This window comes from Podarcis bocagei, assembly GCF_964188305.1.
Source record: "Podarcis bocagei genome assembly, chromosome: 7".
Classification (NCBI taxonomy): Eukaryota; Metazoa; Chordata; class Lepidosauria; order Squamata; family Lacertidae; genus Podarcis; species Podarcis bocagei.
The window spans coordinates 2,035,555-2,059,945 of NC_138132.1; the positions used below are offsets into that span (position 1 = coordinate 2,035,555).

General features: G+C 43.7%; 1 protein-coding gene across 2 annotated transcripts in view; it reads right to left on the minus strand.

The window, feature by feature from the left end:
• DLL3 (delta like canonical Notch ligand 3) overlaps window positions 1-24,391 on the minus strand; it is a 176,599-nt gene that overhangs the window by 55,183 nt on the left and 97,025 nt on the right. For both annotated transcript variants that reach the window (XM_081200418.1, XM_081200417.1), the window contains one exon: window positions 15,036-15,687. In XM_081200418.1, coding sequence (XP_081056544.1) covers window positions 15,036-15,687 — 652 coding nt within the window. The remainder of the gene's footprint in view (window positions 1-15,035; window positions 15,688-24,391) is intronic.

Consider the following 24,391-nt stretch of genomic DNA (forward strand, 5'->3'; position numbering starts at 1 on the left):
TGTAACTAGGCTTGGAGAAACTGCATCTGAATTCTAGCTTATGAAAACAAACAATTTTGATTTTTCTTCTTCCTTGAATAATTTTTTCTGCAACAAATCTGGCTACCTCACTGCTACCCCTAACTCATCCTAAGGTTGGAAAGCCGGGCCCAAACTAACAAAATGAATTTCAACAGAGAGAAATGCAAGGTTCTACACTTAGACAGGAAGAACCTGGTGCACAAATATAAAATGGGGGACACCTTGCTGGCCTGTACTACATTTGAAAAGGATCTAGGGGTCTTCGTAGACCACAAGCTTAACATGAGTCCACACTGTGATGCAGCAGCAAAAAAAGGTGAATACAGTGGTACCTCGGTTTACAAACTTAATTCGTTCCGGGGGTCTGTTCTTAAGCCGAAACGGTTCTTAATCTGAGACGCGCTTTCACTAATGGGGCCTCCCGCTGCCGCCAGTGCACGATTTCCGTTCTTATCCTGGGGCTAGGCTAAGTTCACAACCCGAGATGACTACTTCTGGGTTAGCGGAGTTTGCAACCTGGAGCGTTTGTAACCCGAGGTACCACTGTACTATTTTAGTTGTATCAACTGAAGGTTAGTGTGCCGATCAAGGGAAGTCAGCACCACTCTATTATGCCTTGGTCAGAACACACCTAGAGTACTGTGTCCAGTTATGGATGCCACAAATTAAGAAGGTTATTGACAAGCTGGAATGTGTACAGACGATGGTGACCAAGATGATCAAAAGCCTGGAAACCAAGCCTTATGAGGAGCAATTGAGGGAGTTGGGTATCTTTAGCCTGCGAAAGAGGAGACTGAGAGGAGATACGATAGCCATCTTCAAACACTTGAAGGGCTGTCAGATGGAAGATGGAGCAAGTTTGTTTTCTCCTGCTACGGAAGGTAGTTACAAGACAGGAGATTCTGCAACATCAGCAAAAAACTTTCTGATGGTAACAGCTACTCAACAGTGGAATGGATTCCCTCAGAAGGTGGTGGGCTCTCCTTCCTTGGAGGTTCTCAGGGATAGCCGCCCAAAGCTTCCTGAGTTCCTGAGTGCAGCGGGAGCACTCTCGCTGTGCTCCGGAGGCTTTGTGTTGCTTTCGCTGAAGCCAGGAGATCAAGAGGGATCAATCCCTCTTGCTCTCCTGGCTTCACTTCGCTGCAGAGGCGCGCTGCACAGCTTCCCCTCTCTGCGCAGCGCCCCTTCAGCGAAGTGGCAGGAAAACGGAGCCCCTTCCATATCTCCTCCCGCTTTGCTGGAGAGGCGCTGTGCAGAGAAGGAGAGAATATTTTTATTCTTGTTCTCTTCCTCTAAAACTAGGCGCGTCTTATGGTCGGGTGCGTCTTACAGAGCGAAAAATGCGGTACCTCAAACCAAAGGCTCTCTTAATGCCTCTGAAACCTTCGCAACCATCCAACTCCCTAACTACGGAGCCTCTTTAAGCCCCTTAAATAACTGCAGGGTTTTATCTTTGAGATGTTGGTAAATTCCAACATTACAAAGATAAAACCCTGCAGTTTTTTAAAGGGGCTTAAAGAGACTGTGGTCAAAACCATCATTTAGATCCATCTCAGCCAAAAGAAGGGAACTCACCGTGAAATTTATCTCTAGATAGTATCTAACACCATGAAAGTTGCCACTGAGACATCCAGGAACCTCACAAAAATGCTGCAGGCATTGCACCTCTTCAGGCATATACCTCAACATGTAGTGGGATTGTCCCAAAATCCAACCCTTTTGGACATCACAGAAAGAAATTGATTTAGATTGATTTTTGAAAACAAATGGATTACAAAAAAACCTCTCAGGAAAATAAATTAATGCTGAACTATAAAATAACTGAACAGGAGATAGAAGGTGCCATTCAGAATATGCAACTAGGCAAATCTCCAGGACTGGATGGACTGACCTCTAAATATTACAGATCCTTAAAGAATGGTTAGTACAACCTTTGTATTGCCTAGAATGTTGTTTCTGTTTCAAACATTGCAAATTTTGGACAAAATGGATTGCTTCAAGAAGTGGCAGAGAGATATCTCTAGATTTGTCTGGCAGGGCAAGAAGCCTAGAATAAAATTTAAAATACTAACAGATGCAAAGGAAAGAGGTGGATTTGCCCTGCCAGACCTTAAACTTTATTATGAATCAGCAGCTTTTTGCTGGTTGAAAGAATGGCTGCTTCTTGAAAACACAGACATTTTGGATTTAGAGGGTTTTAATAATGTATTTGGATGGCATGCATACTTGTGGTATGATAAGGTCAAAGCACATAAAGCATTTAAAAACCATATTGTCAGGAAAGCATTGTTTAATGTTTGGATAAGATATAAGGACCTACTGGAAAACAAAACCCCAAGGTGGCTGTCACCGATGGAAGCAAAAGCTCAGAAAAAGCTCAATATGGAGGTCAAATGGCCGAAATATTGGGAAATTTTGGAACAAGAGGGAGATAGACTGAAATTGCAGAGTTTTGAGAAATTAAAAAACAAAGTGCGAGACTGGCTTCATTATTATCAGATAATGGAGGCATACAATTTGGAGAAGAAAATTGGCTTGCAGGTGGAAAAATCAAAATTAGAAACAGAACTGCTAGAACCCAAAACTAAGATTTTGTCAAAGATGTATAACTTGCTGTTGAAATAGAATACACAGGATGAAACGGTGAAATCTGCTATGATTAAATGGGCACAAGATGTTGGACATAACATAATGATGGCTGACTGGGAACAGTTATGGACCACAGGTATGAAATTCACGGCATGTAATGCCTTAAGAGAGAATATTATGAAAATGATATACAGGTGGTACATGACACCAGTCAAGCTTGCAAAAATCTATCATTTGCCCGATAATAAATGTTGGAAATGTAAAGAAACTGAAGGTACATTCTTTCACCTTTGGTGGACGTGCCCAAGGATTAAGGCTTTCTGGGAGATGATTTATAATGAAATGAAAAGGGTATTTAAATATACCTTTCTGAAGAAACCAGAGGCCTTTCTCCTGGGCATGGTCGGCCAAATGGTGCCGAAGAAGGACAGAACTTTTTTTATGTATGCCACAACAGCAGCAAGAATACTTATTGCAAAGTATTGGAAGACACAAGATCTACCCATTCTGGAAGAATGGCAGATGAAGGTGATGGACTACATGGACTTGGCGGAAATGAGTGGCAGAATCCGAGACCAGGGAGAAGAGTCGGTGGAAGAAGATTGGAAGAAATTTAAAGACTATTTACAGAAATATTGCAAAATTAATGAATGTTAGAATGATGTCAGAATGAAGTTAAGTGGTTTAAGCAGCAATGTTATAAAGGTGTATGTAAAAATGGATTGTTAACAGGTGAGAATCCAAAGTTATTATTATGTTAAAGGACTAAGATAAAAACAAAGAGGGAAAGAAATTGCTGAATTAACTAACTGAATTGGAATACAAAAAAGGGAGGTGTGAGGAGGTCAGGGAAACAAGGAAATGAATGTAAGGTATGGAAAGACTGATGTATTTTTTAAAGTGTTTTTTATCTTTTTTGTATTTTGTATTTTTTCTTTTATTTTTTCTTTTGTCTTTCTTTTTCTTTTTAATTCATGTAATTCTTTTCTTTGAAACCTTAATAAATATCATTAAAAAAAACCCCTTTTGGACATCAGTCCTACTGTACTGAACAAGTATCAGAAGCAACACCAGAACTGGCTCTATTGAATATTTTTCAAGATAATAATGCTCACTTACACTATAAAGAACTATAAATAAGCCACCTACTCTCAGGAGCCAGGAGCATCATAATTAGACACTGGAGGGACCTGTCAGAAGTGAACATGGACCACTGGTACCAAACTGTATGGGAAACAGCCCTACTAGAAAAGCTAACCAACAAATTGAAACTAGCATGACAACAAACAAAAGACGACGATTTCACCCCGGTGTGGCTCCCCTTCATTACATACACAGCCCAACAACAAGAACCCACCGACTGCATACAAATCAATATGGCTGACTTGACCTAACAACACTCCCCCCGCCCCCACAAACAAAAGTCACTGCTGTCAACTGAAGTCAAGCAACCATGCCCTGGGCTCACCAACCTCTCTTGTCGTTGTCGTTTAGTCGTGTCCGACTCTTTGTGACCTCATGGACCATAGCATGCCAGGCACTCCTGTCTTCCACTGCCTCCCGCAAGAATCACAAAACAGAGAAACCAGTAGGAGAACATTTCAGTCTCCCAGGACATTCTATACAAGATCTCAAAGTAGCTGTTTTACTACAAAGGAACTTCAGAAATAGACTGGAAAGAGAAGCCGCTGAATTGCAACTCATTACCAAACTTAAAACCATGGAGAGACCTGGTCTGAACAGAGACATTGGATTCTTATCTCATTATACATGACTAAGCCATTTCTCACCTTCTCACCCCTTGCCTTTTCCTGTAAGACCTATTACAGTTGTTAAGAGTCGTCAACAGGCTCATCTCAGCTATCTGCCAATCTCCCATTCCCACCACCCTTCTGAGTAATACCCCTCCCCACCTTCTCACTATATAGAAGGGTCTGGCAACTTCTGTTTCAGTGTATCTGAAGAAGTGTGCATGCACACAAAAGCTCATACCAAGAACTAACTTAGTTGGTCTTTAAGGTGCTACTGGAAGGAATTTTTTATTTTGACTATGGCAGACCAACACGGCTACCTATCTGTAACTGCCTCCCGCAGTTTGGTCAAACTCTTACCTCCAATGAAAACTATTAAATGAATACAAAGAACCTACCCACGTGACGCTGACACAAAAGCTTTCCACATTGTTGTTTAGTCGTGTCCGCCTTTTCATGACCCCATGGACCAGAGCACGCCAGGCCCTCCTGTCTTCCACTGCCTCCCGCAGTTTGGTCAAACTCATGCTGGTCGCTTTGAGAACACTGTCCCACCATCTCGTCCTCTGTCGTCCCCTTCTCCTTGTGCCCTCCATCTTTCCCAACATCAGGGTCTGCCTTGCCGTGGCGAAGGGGCTTGAATTACTCAGAGAAGCTATGAGCTATGCCATGCAGGGCCACCCAAGATGGACAGGTCCTAATGGAGAGTTTTGACGAAACGTGATCCACCTGGAGCCAGAACCGGCAAGTCACTCCAGTATCCTTGCCAAGAAAACTCCATGGACAAAGACAACAGCTTTCCACATACACTATGTAAAAGAACTATTTTAGTAGTTTACTACCCCCCCTCCCCCTGACCTTCCTTCTTCCCCAACCATATACTGTCTATAACATTAGTGTCTCACATTGAATATAACTGATCTGTAGTTTTGTAATTTAGGAAAATCTTTAATAAATAAATCTTTAATAAAAACATATTTTTAAAACTGCAGGATTTCAAAAAGGGAAGAGAGGGTTTTTTCCTCTTCACAATATGATTTAGGATTTATGGTAGACCACATGCTAAAACATGGTGAGCCTAGAGAAAAAACACTCAAGTGGATATAGAGTAGTTCTTCAAATATTTGAAGACAGCTGTTACAGAGATGATGCAGCATATTTCTTTTTTCCCTCTTGCTGACTATCCATTTATATAAGTTTTATAACCTGGCAAAATTATGGATTCTCTCACTACCCATTACAGCAAAGTAGTACCTACTTGCAATGGCATGATTATTTCATATCATTTGTAGGGTGGCCGTGTGTCCATTGGTCTTAGAGAATTATTCTCACGATCTTATATTAACTATGTTAGAAAATCTGACTGCACAACGTATTATCCTGTGCATGAAATCCTTCTTTTCAAAACATGGCATAAACATGTGGTTTAACATCTGAGAATGTTAAAGTACCGTACTTTTCCGTGTATAACACGCCCCCATGTATAACACACTCCCTATTTGGGGAGGACTCAAAATTAAGAAAATTGGGGGGGGGGGAATTCCCTGAAGTTCTTGAGCTTTTTGGGGGGGAGGATTGCCAATGCCTCTTGCGCATGTAGACAAAACAACCTATCCTCTATCCCATCACCAATTGCCAAAGCGACAGCCAATCAACAGCAGCCCTTGCAGCAGCCACCAATAACAATCTCCAACCCGCGGCCCCACAATGCACTACCATGTATAAGACGACCCCTAATTTTGAACATGATTATTCCATAATAAAACATAGTCTTATACATGGAAAAGTTCGGTAGCTGAAAAAAATCTTGGGCACAAATTGTTAGAAATCCACCTATTCGTTTATATAAAGAAATACAAAACAGAAGTATGAATTAAATAATATCCTACCTCAACAGACAAAATTCATGATTGCAGACATATTGGGGAAACGGTGAAAAAGCAGACAAGACCTTGCCAATTGTTTAAAACAAAAGAAAGACGGGGCATTGATTCCCAGTATTAGAGGAGTAGCCGGTGAATTATACAGCTCTCCAAGTGATATTAATACCCCTTTTTTTTTAATGTTACGCATATATCACAATTATATCAAAACCAGACAAAGATCCATACTCTATGCATTTATTGTCCAATATTACTAATTACTATAGATATAAAGATTTTAACAACAATTTTGGCAAATAGAATGCAACAAGTGATATCGCCAATAATAAAGAGTGACTACCCTGATGCTGGGAAAGATGGAGGGCGCAAGGAGAAGGGGATGACAGAGGACGAGATGGTTAGACAGTGTTCTCGAAGCTACCAGCATGAGTTGACCAAACTGCGGGAGGCAGTGGAAGACAGGAGGGCCTGGCGTGCTCTGGTCCAGGGGGTCACGAAGAGGCGGACACCACTAAACAACAACAACCTTTTAAGCTGGAAGGGCTGTGGAAAACTTGGTTCATTTATTCATGTTTGGTGGGAATGCCCTTACGTAAAAAACTTTTGGGATAGAGTATTCTCCATTATATCTACAATTACAGGCCGAACCCTTTCTCCAAATCCTGCCTTAGCCCTACTATCTTTGGACCTAGACGTAAGCTCTCCCCTGTGCCACAGTGAACTAGTAGGCTTCTTACTGACCACAGCACGATTAGAGATAGCTCAGGAATGGAAGAACCAGACTAAAATACCCCTGAACATAAGGGAAAATAATATAGAATCATAGAATCATAGAATCCTAGAGTTGGAAGAGACCCCAAGGGCCATCGAGTCCAACCCCCTGCCAAGCAGGAAACACCATCAGAGCACTCCTGACATATGGTTGTCAAGCCTCTGCTTAAAGACCTCCAAAGAAGGAGACTCCACCACACTCCTTGGCAGCAAATTCCACTGGGATACAGCAATGTGTGAGCGTCTCACCAGATACAGGGGGGCAATTAAAGGCATAAAGAATAGAGACACCTTCCAATAAATGTGGGCCCCTGTCTTTAACTATGTTAATGACCAAAATCAAGATCTTATACCAAACCGCTCAATATTCTCAGTGGAGAGGTTACGTTAAGTAATATGTTTGAACGTTAAATCTGTAAGTCTATGTCTAGAGACAATGGATGAACTGTCTCATTAGCTGTACCGCTGGATAAGTTTTTGATGGCTATTGTATTTGTGGAAAAAACCATTAAAAATGTGTGTTTTTTTAAAAAAAGGAGTGACCAGGCAGGATTCATTAAAACTAGGCAAGCTACAGACAATAGCAGTTTAGTGGTTGATCTAATAAATTTAAATAAAAATAAAGATGACCTTCTTATTCTATCATTCGATGCTGAAAAAGCTTTGATAAAATTTATAAACAAGTATATGCATGTGAACTTGGGCTAGTGTTCCCCCCCCCCAAACGAATTCTGAGCAGTATGTCAAGAAAAAAACCCTTGGCTACACCCTATGGTATGTTTGGCTTTTTGCGGAGGCAAAGGGTATTCAGTTGCCTCATTCTTGGGCTCTGGTTAAACAGACGTACTCAAGACTATGCAATATATTTGGGCAACAATGTTTTAAATATATTACTCTTATTCTTTAAAAGAATAAATCAGCTAAGAAGGTCTCCTTTCTCACACAGAAGGGAATGCCTTGCCTAAGAGGATGGCTGCGATGTACAACATTTTAATGTACAATATTAAGAAAAACATGTCTGTTTCTTGCTTCAGAACTGCTGTTTTGTCCTGTAAAAGTTATACCAGTAGGTTAATAAACAAAGACTTCTTTAAACTGGGTAACAGCCCCAAATATATTTGCTTTTCCAGTTTTCGGGTACAGATCCTCTGGATCTCCTGTTGTTAGAATATGGAAGCCAGGTTGTTAAGCACGACTTGTTGAAAGGAAAACATTTAATCAGCACTCTATTAAAAAAACCCCTTCATTTGCTTTCTTTTTTCTGTGTGCAATTCAAATGGCTGGTTTTGACCTATAAAGCTCTAAACTAGGGATAATGAACCAGGAGTCTGAAGAGCCACAACTCCCAATATCCCTGACCACTAGTCATGCTGGCTCGGGATGACGGGAATTAGGAGTCCAATATCATATGGACAACTGGGACTATGATATCTAGAAGACCACCTGCCTGTCCATGACTAAGACCTGGTGTAGAAGCTGCAGCCAGAGTCAGAGCTGGAACAGGACTGAGCCACTAAAATCTGGAGCTGAAGCAAATAAAAAGAAAATTCATTATCTCAGAAGTGAACTGTTAAACCAGAAAAGATCAAGAGAAGACACATCTATATAGTCACTGCCAGCTCCTCCTCTATCTGGTTCTCTTCTGGTCTTTGCCTGCAGCTGGGTATTCTTCCTCCTGAATAGCTTTTGTTGTTGTTGTTGTTGTTGTTGTTGTCTAGTTGTTTAGTCATGTCCGCCTCTTCGTGACCCCCTGGACCAGAGCACGCCAGGCACTCCTGTCTTCCACTGCCTCCCGCAGTTTGGTCAGACTCATGCTGGTAGCTTCGAGAACACTGTCCCACCATCTCGTCCTCTGTCGTCCCCTTCTCCTTGTGCCCTCCATCTTCCCCAACATCAGGGTCTTTTCCAGGGAGTCTTCTCTTCTCCTGAGGTGGCCAAAGTCTTGGAGTCTCAGCTTCAGGATCTGTCCTTCCAGTGAGCACTCAGGGCTGATTTCCTTCAGAATGGAGAGGTTTGATCTTCTTGCAGCCCATGGGACTCTCCAGAGTCTCCTCCAGCACCAGAATTCAAAACCTGAATAGCTTCTTCCTCCTAATTAGAATTCAGATCAAGGCAGGGCTTGGCATGGTGACTGAAAGGGTAATTGGGAGGCAGGCAAATCACCTTTGAGATGTGGTTCTTGAGTCTGTGTATGGACTACTGTGGGCTTTTCCAGCTCTTCGGTTGTAGCAAGGTTCTCCATAGGGTCCCTAGCCTCCAGGATCCTGACACTGCCCCATTCTCTGAGGTCATCTTCTAGCACAAATGTCCTGAAACCTTCTGTGGTTAACTGGGCACAGAGACTTTTCTGTGCTGGCACCACTTTCCTCAGCCAAGATCTTTATTAGCGTGACTTTATTGTCTTACAGATGATAACTTAAAACTGATTTATGTTCCTGGGCATTTGATAACTGGCCTATTTTATAGTGTTGGTTTAATTTACCTTCGTGGTGGATTTGACTAAGAATTGTCGAGAAAAGGTTTTTCACAATGTTTTTTCTGAGTCATTTCAAAGGATTTTATAGGTAAAAAGGTGGCATGCAGTTATCTTAAATAAAAAACATGCTGAAAAGACCAAAGCATGTCCTATGAATGATGACTGGAAGAAATGGAAGTAATGCTATCATCTTCACAGTTATTGTGGAGACTGAACTTCTGGGAGGAAGGTGGCAAACTGTCTACTGCCAACACTCCATCGACAGAGATAATTATGAGGTGATTAATGATGATCAAGATGTAAATCTTGGTTATCAAAATCTCCCTTTGAAAACAGGAAGATCAGAGATTAACCTCGAATGCTCTGAAGAAAACTACTCTTCACACCAGAGACTGGGAAATTTTCAGATGCAATGAGTGAGTGACTTGGAGTGAGGATCTCTTTAAAAAAAAATAAAAATGGAGTGAGGATCTCCAGTGTTCCCAAACACCACATAATAAGTTAGTACTCAGAGCACTAGGTCGGCTAAACCTCCCTTTTTAAAATTACTTTTGAGATAGGACAGAGAATCGGAAGTCCTCTTTATTTATTTATTTTTCTCTTTTTTAATTTCCTTTTTTATTATCTTTATATCTTCCTTTTCTTCTTTTATCTACTTTGCTTTTGTTTATGCTTTGTTTTGTTCTTTAATGTACTCTACTCAGGGTTGAGAGCTGGACCATAAAGAAGGCTGATTGCCGAAGAATGGATGCTTTTGAATTCTGGTGCTGGAGGAGACTCTTGAGAGTCCCATGGACTGCAAGAAGATCCAACCTCTCCATTCTGAAGGAAATCAGCCCTGAGTGCTCACTGGAAGGACAGATCCAGAAGCTGAGGCTCCAAGACTTTGGCCACCTCCTGAGAAGAGAAGACTCCCTGGAAAAGACCCTGATGTTGGGAAAGGTGGAGGGCACAAGGAGAAGGGGACGACAGAGGATGAGATGGTGGGACAGTGTTCTCGAAGAAATCAACATGAGTTTGACCAAACTGCAGGAGGCAATGGAAGCTGGTCCTGGAGGAAGAACTGTGAAGGGAGAGACTCCATCAGGCAAGGCCTCTTTCTACCTGCCTTGCCCCACCCTCTAGTCTCTGCTTCTCAATTTGTATTGTATTGTTTTATGTACTGTGGCTTGCCATTGTTTTATTGATTATAGTTTAGAAATTATTTATTGTAACTGTTGAGTGGATATCTGTTTAACTTTTATATGTTATTATTTAATACTATTCTAATGATTGTTGAATGTTACTTTTTTTGATGTAGGTTGCCTATTTGAAAGTTTTATTATCACATTTCTGTACTGCATTAGATTGTTATAAGATGTACATTTTTTGTTTCTTCAGCTTGTAAACCGCCTTGAATATTGTAAGATAGAAAGACAGTATACAAATTAAAAAATGATGAAAATGATGATGAAGACAGGAGTGCCTGGCAAGCTCTGGTTCATGGGGTCACGGAGAGGCGGACACAACTAAACGACTAAACAACAACAACAACAACTCTTGGTTAATGAGGGTATGCACATGAAGGCGATGGTTGGCTGGTGAAAGACAGTGTGAGAAGTGGGGAAGGGAAGAACTTCTAGGCTGGGAGAAGAAAGGAAACTTGCCTGGTGAGAGCTGGGAAGGTCCAACCCTTCTGTGTGAGCCAAGGGTTAAGATCTACCTTTGAGAGAGGACTTTGTGTCTCCTCCCTTCTTTTTCCCTTTTCTTTCCTCCCCCCCCCCTTTCCTTGTTTTTCTTATTTAGATTACTTTGGCTTTTTATTGTGTGATGAAAGGTTTCAATAAAACATTCATGGAAAACTAAATCTTCACAGTGACTGTATCTTTACTGGTAGAAAACACTTGCTGAGAAAGAGAAAATGAAGACTCTGGGATCTGGGCCATCTAATTTAATTGATTTGCAATTGATCCAGAACAAAGCAAAATAAAATATTTCTTCTCACTATGCAGAAATAAGCTTACAGAATTAATTGCTACAAAACTTGGTGTTGACCAGTAGAGTGATCCGAATTTGTTTACCATGGAGTTTATAGATTGCTATTAATCATGAGGGATAAAAAGGGAACTTTAGTGTTCAGAGGTAGTGCTGAATAAAAGGTAAAGGGACCCCTGACCATTAGGTCCAGTCGTGGCCGACTCTAGGGTTGCGGCGCGCATCTCACTTCATTGGCCGAGGGAGCCGGCGTACAGCTTCCGGGTCATGTGGCCAGCAGGACTAAGCCACTTCTGGCGAACCAGAGCAGCGCACGGAAACGCCGTTTACCTTCCCGCCGGAGCGGTACCTATTTATCTACTTGAACTTTGACATGCTTTCAAACTGCTAGGTTGGCAGGAGTAGTGCTGAATACTGGGGTACAAACAAGAAGGGAAGGCAGTTGCTTTCACACACACAAGTTTCCAGCATCAACAGGCTGTCTGTCGGAGACAGTGCGTTGGACTAGATGACTGCTAAATCCAGTATGGCAAAGCAGTTCTGATACTCTTAAGTCATAGCTACATTGCCTGGAGACAATCAGTCAGGTTGTGTATCCATAGCAGTGACCACAGGAGGAATGACCACTGGGAGGAGCGCAGAGGGAAGAAATGCCCCGGAGGATCTGCAGCAACACAACCAGAGGCCTTCATTTGCCCCAGATGCAACAAAATATATCTCTCCTGTATCGGTCTCTACAGCCACAGCAGGCGCTGTAACCCTCCAATGGTTTGACTTCACCCACAAAGGTGCCTTCCATTGTTTGCTGAGGAAGATGGATGCTAATGGCATTTGCCTATATAATGGAATGGTCGTCCATCTTACAGGGCTGTTCCTTTGTGTAATTTATATAGCCTGCCCCAGAAGCACAAAAAATGCAAAGGCGTTTCTTCCCTTGCACAGTACAGTCATACCTCGGGTTAAATACGCTTTGAGTTGAGCCCGTTCGAGTTGCGCTCCTCGGCAACCCAGAAGTAACGGAGCGCATTACTTCCGGGTTCCGCCGCTTGCGCAGACGCTCAAAATGACATCACGCGCATGCGCAGAAGCAGTGAAAAGTGACGCGCGCGTGCGCAGACATGCCATCACTAGTTACGTTTACTTCTAGATGCGAACCGGGCTCCAGAACGGATCCCGTTCGTATCTAGAGGTACCGCTGTATCCTGAAGCAACATACTGCAACACTTTCTTTTAATTTGAGATGAACGTTGTAAAACAGACTTCCTTCCTGTTTACCCACAAATGTACACACAAACACTGAGAAGAGGTAGATCTAAATGGCAGTTTCCTGGAACAATCCCATGAATGAGGCTCTGAGTCCTTTAGGATCCTGCTCAGATAGGTTTTTCCTGAAGAAATCACATGATCATCTCACAAGCAAATGAGGATTTCTACATATACATATTCTTAGATGTACTGCAATAAGCCAACACGTTAGCATAAACTCAATGTCTCAGCCTGATGAGCATCACTGGCCTGGACAGAGTTGTTTTCTTGTACTTACCTGCCAAATCTACATGGACTTTTAAATTAAATTACTTCCACTACTACTGAAAACAGCTCACAGAAGCATGAAATAAAATGCAATACAAGCAGCACAATAAACAATCAAATGAAATATAAATCTTTCATTCTATCAGATGAGAATAAAGCTCCAAAGTAGCAGTTCAGAATAATAAATAAACAAACAAACAACAATAATAATAATTCCCCAGCCACTCTGGGCGGCTCCCAACAGAATATTAAAAACACGATAAGACATCAAACATTAAAAATTTCCCTAAATAGGGCTGCCTTCAATAAAGTGTACAAGTTTCCACATCATTGCTTTTTTAATGGAAGTGTTTTAAAAGACTTGGGTGAATGGCACCAGATAAAGGCACTGCCAGGGCTCCCTGAGGGGGCTATTCCACAGCTGAGAAGACCCTCCGCTCAGCAGCCATCCACTTTACCGGGGTACATGGAAAATGGTCTCCCAGTACGTTTCCGAGCACAATTCAAAGTGTTGGTGCTGACCTTTAAAGCCCTAAACGGCCTCGGTCCAGTATACCCAAAGGAGCGTCTTCACCTCCATCGTTCTGCCCGGACACTGAGGTCCAAGTCCGAGGGCCTTCTGGCGGTTCCCTCACTGCGAGAAGCCAAGTTACAGGGAACCAGGCAGAGGGCCTTCTCGGTAGTGGTGCCCTCCCTGTGGAACGCCCTCCCACCAGATGTCAAAGAGAACAACAACTACCAGGCTTTTAGAAGACATCTGAAGGCAGCCCTGTTTCGGGAAGCTTTTAATGTTTGATGTATTATAGTATTTTAATATTCTTTTGGAAGCCACCCAGAGTGGCTGGGGAAGCCCAGCCAGATGGACGGGGTATAAATAATAAATTATTATTATATTATTATGGTCTCTGAAGAGATCTTAAGGCTTTGTAAGGTATATACAGGGGAAGGCAGTCTTTCAGAAGCTGCTTCTGGTGCAACAGAACACCGAAACCAGAGCAGTGCATGGAAAGCCATTTACCTTCCTGCCAGAGCGGTACCTATTCATCTACTTGCACTGGCGTGCTTTCAAACTGCTAGGTTGGCAGGAGCAGGGACCGAGCAACGGGAGCTCACCCCGTCGCGGGGATTCGAACCGCGGACCTCCTGATCGGCAAGCCCAAGAGGCTCAGTGGTTTAGACCACAGCGCCACCCGCGTCCCTCAGATATCCTTGTCCCAAGCTATTAAAGGTTTTAAACCAGCACTTTAAAGTGGACCCAGAAATGGACTAGGTGTAGATGATAAACTGGTGTAGATGATAAATCGCTGGTGTAACATGACTGAAATGCCCAGTCCCAATTAATAAATAATAATAATACTAATAAATTTTTATTTATACCCCACCCTTCCCGATTCAGAAAACAGGGCTCAGGGCGGCTAACAACAAATTTAAAACACTTAATTGATGCTACAAAAAAACAGCATAAAATACGGTATAAAACGTGAATAACAATAAAAAAAAATCAATTTAGGGGGGAAATCCATCCAATAAACATTAGAGGATCACCAGGGCTAGCTGGCTAAATTAGTCCTACTTGGGCCAGCGAGGAGACCAGGGGAGAATTAGCTGTGGCATGCCAGAGCGGATAATCTTCATAAAAGAGAAGGGGAGGGAAGGAAGGGGAATAAAAGATCAGGCTAAGTTCAAATTGAAAGCCAGGTGGAATAGCTCTGTCTTACAGGCCCTGCGGAAGTAAGTTAAATTCTGCAGGGCCCTGGTCTCATGGGACAGAGCATTCCACCAGGTGGGAGCCATCACTGAAAAGGCCCTGTCCCTGGTGGAGGTAATCTAACTACCTTAGGGCCTGGGACCTCTAAACTATGATTATTCATGGACCTTAAGGTCCTCTGCGGGGCAGACCAGGAGATGCGGTCCCATAAATACGTTAATAACCTTGTGCTAATATTTGCCCATGCACCCTTCCCCAGAACTTCACCCCAGTCTTCAAGTTACAAGCAAACAGAAGGAGCTCAAATGGGACCGATGGGTACCACTTACTTTTCCAGCTTCTTCTTGCAGACAGACTCGCGGCTCTGATCCAGCAACTTCCTCTTGCAGTTGAACTGGTCCCCACCGAATCGGCTGTCTTTGTTCGAGACCTTAAAGCGCCCCGGGGAGATGAGGAAGCCATCTCTCTCCTTGAGGTTGTTGATGGTCGCTAGGTCATTGCGGACACTGCTTTTCAGAGCTTTGCGCCCCTGCCTCATGTGCCGAAGCACAGCCACGGCGGCACATGCCGCGAGCACCAACGTCATGAGCCCCAGAGCAAAGGAAACGGCCAGGGCAACGGGGAAAGGGCCTTCAGCCACCCGCTGGCTGCTCACAGGGGTGGGAACCTGAACTTTGAACTCACAACTGGAGCCCATGTAGCCGGACAAACACTCACAGACGTGGCCCGAGAAGTGGGTGTAGCAGGTGCCACTATTCAGGCAAGGGTTGGAGCCACAAGCGTCCATGCGGGTACCACAGTCCTTTCCGCCATAGCCCAGGGTGCAGGAGCAGGTGTAGCTGTTGGGGCCATCGATGCACGTGCCTCCGTTAGCACAGGGGTTTCCTGCGCAATCATCTATGTTCAATTCGCAGTGAGGGCCAGCAAAACCCTGACGGCATTTGCAGATCACACTGCGGCCCAGATCCAGACAGTGGCCACCTGGAAAGGAAAGGAGAGGAAATTACAGAGACATGCAAGCAGGGTAATGGCTGAAAACCAGCCAAATAATTACCGTATTTTTCACTCTATAAGACGCACCGAACCACAAGACGCACCTAGTTTTTGGAGGAGGAAAACAAGAAAAAAAATATTCTGAATCTCAGAAGCCAGAGAGATCACTCCGCAGTGAAAGCAGCAATCCCTCTTGCTGTTCTGGCTTCTGTGATAGCTGCGCAGCCTGCATTCACTCCGTAAGACACACACACATTTCCCCTTACTTTTTAGAAGGGAAAAAGTGAGTCTTATAGAGCAAAAAATACAGTAGTTTATTCAGTCCTGGGCACCTGTGGCAACCAAGCCATTGTTTCTACCTCAAGGCAAATGTTTAGAGCAAGTCACTCTTAAAGCACGATACATCAAGCAAAGCAATAAACCCACCCACAAACCAGAGAATATATTTACATAGCTTTAAAAGGACATTCCCTCTTCCCAGGCAATTGTGGGAACTGTGCTGTGAGGTAATGGCCAGGGATCAAATGAAAAATGAAATTTCAATTTCTAGGAAGTCTTGATAGTTAGAGCAGGGAAAAAAATAATCAGGTTCCAGTCCAGGTAACAAGGAGGTAGCCGAACCAAGCCCAGCACCTCGATACCCAGACAGGCCTGTTGAGTAATAATAATAATAATAATAATAATAATAATAATAATAATAATAATAAATTGCATTTATACCCTGCCCTCCCCAGCCAGAGTCGGGCTCAGGGCGGCTAACACCAATAAAATTTCAGCAAAAACATAACAAAAAAAAACACAATTTAAAATACAGGTTAAATTGCAATTTTAAAATGCAGCCTCATTTTAAAAGTCAAAACCATAAGGGGAGGGAAACATAAGGGTCAGACTGAGTCCAAACCAAATGCCAGACAGAACAGCTCCGTCTTGCAGGCCCTGCGGAAAGTTGTCAAGTCTCGCAGAGCCCTAGTCTCTTGTGACAGAGCGTTCCACCATGTCGGAGCCAGTACTGAAAAGGCCAGTACTTGAGACCAACCTAACCACCTTGTGACCTGAGACCTCCAAAGTGTTGTTATTTGTGGACCTTAAGGTCTTCCGCGGGGCATACCAGGAGAGGCGGTCCCATAGGAATGAGGGTCCTAGGCCACATAGAGCTTTATAGGTCAAAACCAGCATTTAAACCTGACCCTGTACTCCACCGGGAGCCAGTGCAGCTGGTAAAGCACTGGATGAATGTTATCCCGTGGCAAGGACCCAGTAAGGAGCCCATAAGGAGTACACAAGCACCACCTCTTAGAATCATAGAATCAGAGTTGGAAGAGACCACAAGGGCCATCGAGTCCAACCCCCTGCCAAGCAGGAAACACCATCAGAGCACTCCTGACATATGGTTGTCAAGCCTCTGCTTAAAGACCTCCAAAGTAGGAGACTCCACCACACTCCTTGGCAGCAAATCCCACTGTCAAACAGCTCTTACTGTCAGGAAGTTCTTCCTAATGTTTAGGTGGAATCTTCTTTCTTGTAGTTTGGATCCATTGCTCCGTGTCCGCTTCTCTGGAGCAGCAGAAAACAACCTTTCTCCCTCCTCTATGTGACATCCTTTTATATATTTGAACATGGCTATCATATCACCCCTTAACAACCTCTTCTCCAGGCTAAACATGCCCAGCTCCCTTAGCTGTTCTTCATAAGGCATCATTTCCAGGCCTTTGACCATTTTGGTTGCCCTCCTCTGGACACGTTCCAGTTTATCAGTGTCCTTCTTGAATTGTGGTGCCCAGAACTGGACACAGTACTCCAGGTGAGGTCTGACCAGAGCAGAATACAGTGGCACTATTACTTGCCTTGATCTAGATGCTATACTCCTATTAATGCAGCCCAGAATTCCATTGGCTTTTTTAGCTGCCGCATCACACTGTTGGCTCATGTCAAGTTTGTGGTCAACCAAGACTCCTAGATCCTTTTCACATGTACTGCTCTCAAGCCAGGTGTCCCCCATCTTGTATTTGTGCCTCTCATTTTTTTTGCCCAAGTGCAATACTTTACATTTCTCCCTGTTCAAATTCATCTTGTTTGTTTTGGCCCAGTTCTCTAATCTGTCAAGGTCGTTTTGAAGTGTGATCCTGTCCTCTGGGGTGTTAGCCACCCCTCCCAGTTTGGTGTCATCTGCAAATTTGATCAGGATGCCCTTGAGTCCATCATCCAAGTCGTTGATAAAGATGTTGAATAAGACCGGGCCCAAGACAGAACCCTGTGGCACCCCACTAGTCACTCTTCTCCAGGATGAAGAGGAACCGTTGATGAGCACCCTTTGGGTTCGGTCAGTCAGCCAGTTACAAATCCACTGAGTGGTAGCATAGTCAAGACCACATTTTACCAGCTTCTTTACAAGAATATCATGGGGCACCTTGTCAAATGCCTTGCTGAAATCAAGGTAGGCTACATCCACTGCGTTCCCTTCATCTACCAGGCTTGTAATTCTGTCAAAAAACGAGATCAGGTTAGTCTGACATGACTTATTTTTCAGAAATCCATGCTGACTATTGGTGATCACAGCATTCCTTTCTAGGTGCTCACAGACTGTTTGCTTAATGATCTGCTCCAGAATCTTCCCTGGTATTGATGTCAGACTGACTGGGCGGTAATTATTTGGGTCCTCTCTTTCCCCCTTTTTGAAAATAGGGACAACATTTGCCCTCCTCCAGTCTGCCGGGACTTCGCCTGTTCTCCAGGAATTCTCAAAGATGACTGCCAGTGGTTCTGAGATCACATCTGCCAGTTCTTTTAATACTCTTGGATGCAGTTCATCTGGCCCTGGAGACTTGAATACATCTAAACTAGCCAAGTATTCTTGTACTATCTCCTTAGTTATTCTGGGCTGTGTTTCCTCTGCTGAATCATTTGCTCCAAATTCTTCAGGTCGGGCATTGTTTTCTTTATTGGAGAAGACTGAGGCAAAGAAGGCATTGAGGAGTTCAGCCCTTTCTGTGTCCCCTGTTTGCATTTCACCATCTTCTCCTCTGAGTGACCCCACTGTTTCTTTGTTCTTCCTTTTGCTACGAACATACCCATAAAAGCCTTTTTTGTTGCTTTTAACCTCTCTAGCAAGCCTGAGTTCATTCTGTGCTTTAGCTTTTCTGACTTTGTGTCTACACGTGCTGGCTATTTGTTTGAATTCCTCTTTGGTGGTTTCCCCCCTTTTCCATTTTTTGTACACATCCTTTTTTAATCTTAACTCAGTTAAAAGTTCTTTAGATAGCCACCCTGGCTTCTTTAGGCCCCTTCCATGTTTCCGTCTCATTGGTATTGCCTGACGTTGTGCTTTTACTATCTCCCTCTTAACAAACTCCCAGCCATCATGAACTCCCTTTCCTGTTAGTATTACTGTCCATGGGATCTCACCCAGCACTTCCCTAAGTTTTATGAAGTCGGCTTTCTTAAAGTCAATAAATTGAGTCCTAGTATGCTTGGCTGCTCCTTTCCGCTGTATAGTAAACTTCAGAAGAGCATGATCACTCGCGCCTAATGATCCTTCCACTTCTACCCCACTAACCAGGTCATCAACATTGGTTAGGACCAGATCTAAAATGGCTGTTCCTCTTGTTGCTTCTCCCACTTTCTGGACAATGAAGTTGTCTGCAAGGCCAGTGAGGAATCTGTTTGACCTTATGCTCTTGGCTGAGTTTGACATCCAACAAATATCCGGGTAATTGAAGTCCCCCATTACTACTATCTCCCTTCCTTTTGCATGCTTGGCCATCTGTTCCAGGAAGGCATCATCTATGTCCTCCGTTTGGCTTGGGGATCTATAGTAAGCTCCCACAATGAGGTCTCTGTTATTCTTCTCTCCCTTAATTTTGACCCAAATGCTCTCACTTTGGCTTTGAGGTTCTAAATCTTGGGTCTCTTCACAGGTATACACATCCCTGACATATAACGCCACTCCTCCTCCTTTCTTGTCTGGTCTGTTTCTCTGAAATAGATTGTATCCCCCCATTATTACATTCCAATCGTGGGACTTATCCCACCAGGTTTCAGTGATGCCTATTATGTCATATTTAGTTTGCTGTACCAAGAGCTCAAGCTCATCTTGTTTATTTCCCATGCTTTGCGCATTAGTGTACAGACATTGAAGTCCATTAATCATTCCCCCGTGTCTCTTATTTAAGGATTTTTTCCTCCCACCACTAGGTCTGCGTGCTGTTTGCTCTATTTGGTCTATGACATTTGGATGATCATCTTCATCAATTGATAGACTCCTACCTTCAGGAGCACTGTCTCCCTCCCCCACATTAGTCAGTTTAAAGCCCTCCTGATGAGGTTTCTGAGATTTTTGGCAAAAACATTCCTCCCAACCGTTGTGAGGTGCAGCCCATCGCTTGCCAGAAGTCCATCTCCAAGAAACTGCAGTCCGTGATCTAAGAATCCAAATCGTTCCTGTTTACACCATTTGCGAAGCCAGCTGTTCACTTCCACTATTTTTTCCTCTCTCCCTGGGCCACGTCGTTCATGACCTCTTAGTCATGAGCTATCAGAAATTTAATGGAGCAGAGGCCTAGCTTGCAGCCTTGTACCCTGGTATGCACCATCTGTCTTCTCAACAGGATGCATATAGGGAAGCAAAGGGAATTGGGGAATTCTCAATAGGGTATACTTTCGTATTCTTCCTAGTTTGAGGGTTCTGAAACCTCTAATTCTCATAGGCAACATCAGGCACCAAGCCCTCCGTAAGGATGAGAAATAGTGATCAAATTATGGGGAGAGGAACAAAATGAACGTTCACAGAGGAGGGCAACCAAGATGATCAAGGGTCTAGAAGCCAAGCCTTATGAGGAGCCCTTGACGGAGATGGGTATGATTAGCCTGGAAAATAGGAGACCGGGTGGAGATATGATAGCCACCTTCAAATATCTTTTTCTTTTTTAAAATATTTTTCATTAAGAATTTCAACATAACAAAGTATCAAAGCATATCATCTTCATCCCCCCCAACTTCCCCCCTCTCCCCTCCCTAAGAAAAACCCTCCCCCAAAAAACTTCCCTCAGTTCCTCTCTCTGATTTTTCAGCACGTGTTATTCTCTGCATATTATAAAATTGTAAAGATCCTTAAATTTGTTGGAATTCAAGCCTCTTTCGGGAGAAGCTGGCAACTCTCCCAGGCCTCCGGCTTGAGTTCCAATGATCTACTTTGGCTGCCCACGTCCCAGCAGTCCAGGCTGATCTTGATAGGCGACCCTCCCCAGCGTGGGAAGAGCACACCCACTCTTTCCTGCTCCCCCGGCAGGGAAAATGAGATAGACAGAAACGTATTTACATGCTTTTATTTCTGTCTTTGCAGCATTACAGAAAACGTGTCTGTACTCTTCAAACTCCAGCAATCAAGTGACAAAGACTTCCTGTACTTCCTGTACATACACAAGAGGAAGTTCTCAAATTACACTCTGAGCAAATTCCGGTGCATTGCCCTGTGAACTGACTGTCCCACTGTTTCCCACAGACAGTCCCAACATTCCCATCATGTTGTTAAGCAGAGGCTTGACAGCCATATGTCAGGAGTGCTCTGATGGTGTTTCCTGCTTGGCAGGGGGTTGGACTCGATGGCCCTTGTGGTCTCTTCCAACTCTAGGATTCTATGTGATGTTTTCAAGCTAGCAGTTTGCAGCTGCATTGCATCCATATCGTAACAAAATTACCTGTCTATTATGTTGACAATCAATAAATTTGTGTATGTTTATTCAAAACCTGCCAATTCATTTTTTTAAGTAGTTTGTAAAGAGTTCCCATTCTTTAAAGTCACAGTTACAGATAGGTAGCCGTGTTGGTCTGCCATAGTCAAAATAAAAAAAAAAATTCCTTCCTTCCTGTAGCACCTTAAAGACCAACTAAGTTAGTTCTTGGTATGAGCTTTCGTGTGCATGCACACTTCTTCAGATACACTGAAACAGAAGTTGCCAGATCCTTCTATATAGTGAGAAGGTGGGGAGGGGTATTACTCAGAAGGGTGGTGGGAATGGGAGATTGGCAGATAGCTCCCATCGAAAGCTCATACCAAGAACTAACTTAGTTGGTCTTTAAGGTGCTACAGGAAGGAAGGAATTTTTATTTTATTTTAAAGTCACAGTTGTCCTTGTCTCGCAGTTTGTATGTCAATTTCGCCAATTCTGCACAATCCATCAATTTCTCTTGCCATGCCTCCTTCAAATATATTGAGGGCTGTCACGTGGAGGAGGCAGTGTGCTTGTTTTCTCCTGCTCTGAACTCGAACCAATGGCTTCAAGTTTCAAGAAAGGAGATTCCACTTAAGCATTCAGAAAAACCTTCTGACAGTAAGAGCTGTTCGGCAGTGGAAGAGACTTCCACAAGAGGTGGTGGACTCTCCTTTCCTGGAGGGTTTTAAAGAGAGGTTGGCTGGCCATCTGCCAGGGATGCTTTAGCTGAGATTCCAGCATTGCAGGGGGTTGGACTGGATGACCCAACTCCAAGATTCTATGATCCCATGGATACTGCAAAGCAGTGATATAAATGTGGAAGTGCAGGAACTCATCTTGTGAGCCCCCATAGCCATGTTGGGATGCTTGCAAGCAAACGGGGGCAATTGGCAAGCCCACAGCTGGCTCAAGCCCACCGTCCGGTAGCCAGGCGATCTCCGGTCCTTGGCTTAGCATGAAACAGTGACCCACAGCTTCAGAAGCCTTCAGAAGCTGGAGCACGCTCTAATTAGCAGAGTAATTACCGTATTTTTTGCTCTATAACTCACTTTTCCCCTCCTAAAAAGTAAGGGGAAATGTGTGTGCGTCTTATGGAGTGAATGCAGGCTGCGCAGCTATCCCAGAAGCCAGAACAGCAAGAGGGATTGCTGCTTTCACTGCGCAGTGATCCCTCTTGCTGTTCTGGCTTCTGAGATTCAGAATATATTTTTTCTTGTTTTCCTCCTCCAAAAACTAGGTGCGTCTTGTGGTCTGGTGCATCTTATAGAGCGAAAAATACGGTAATGCACAACAGAAGTGACAGGGAGAGGCTGTGTAAAGCATATTTACAGGCAGTTTATTCAGCGTACATCAGGACAAGGGAAAAAACATATCTTCTCCTTTTTGTGTCCAAGCAAGCAGCATAAGCAAAAGCTATACACAAACGGAAGTTCCCAGCAAACTGTGCTGGAGTGTAAACAGGCATGTGACGCACAAGAGTCATGCCTGTACTTAAGGTGGAACGGAATAGTCTAACAAGCCATGCCTCCAGGGAGAATCAAAAATTGCAGGCAGCTGTGTTGATCCAACAGAACATGCAAACAGAGCAGCAGTACTTGGCACAATGTCCAGTTTTTTGGGATTATAGAATCATAGAATCATAGAGTTGGAATAGACCACAAGGGCCATTGAGTCCAACCCCCTGCCAAGCAGGAAACACCATCAGAGCACTCCTGACATATGGTTGTCAAGCCTCTGCTTAAAGACCTCCAAAGAAGGAGACTCCACCACACTCCCAGGCAGCAAATTCCATGATTAGCATGACTGCAATCTTTTGCAGCTTTCTAGGAGTAAGCACCATCGTACATAGCAGTGCTAATCACATAGTTCCTGTCTGTAAACCACATTAAGCTTTAATCAAAGGATCTTTAGTCAACTGAAATGAAACCTTCAGCTTTTAAAAAGAAATGCAATTGAATTAAATGTTATCATTGAAAGTGCTAGCATGAAGGAGGAACCCCGTTCAAAGAAAAGTGAAGAAGTATCCAACTTCTATTTATTTCCCCCATTCTCCAGTTTCTCTTGTGTATGTGGTTCCTACCTCCACCCCCTGCCTGGACCACTTGGAAATTGCTGGTCTTGGCAGAACGCTTAATGGCTTTTATGGCTGCTATAGCAGCTGCAATGCACCATGTAGATACTTTATGATTTTTAATTGCATTTAATTGTTTCTTTTATTATATTATTGTCATTGTCATCCGTCTGTCTTGAGAGACAATGGAGTGCGCCTCCAGAGGTGAAGTCATACTGCTGTGTTAAAAGCACCAAAGTGACCTCTCTGGAGCGCAAGCCTGGGCAGCGTGCATGGAGGTCATGGACTGCCCAGATGACAAGACCCCCCCCCTCGGTCTCGTTGATGTGGTCCAAAGGAAAGCAGTGTCAGGAGTTCAGTCTACACTCAAGTAGGACCCTGGCAGAGACACATGACGGACTGGCATGTTCTCTCCCTCCTGGTCAATCGTCCAGGAGCTTCAAAAGCTTTCTTCATCCTGAACATCACAGTGACCGATGCCACCAGACATTGGCACACTTAGGGATCCACAGAGTTTGCATGACAGGCCTCAGCAACTCAGCATTTTGGCTAATCTACTTCATTTACATATAAACACACACGGAGCACTGCAACATGGCTCCCTCTCTCTCTCTAGCATCAGACAGCAAAGAGGAAAAAACAAAGGACAATAGTCCCACTTCATGGAACACAGGAACACAAACATCCTGTCTCCGTCACTTCCCACTCTGTGGAGTCAAAACATACACCGTCATGTGAAAGACAACAATCCCATGACTGCAATCATGGAGCAGGAATTCTAACAAGCAGAGCAATATGTTTTGCACCAGCTTGGCTGCAGGAGTTGCTGGAAGGAGGAGTACAAGGTGCCAACAGCCACCCTCACCTGGTTTAGCTGCCAGTTGAAGCCATTCCCACAGTGGCATAGCATGGG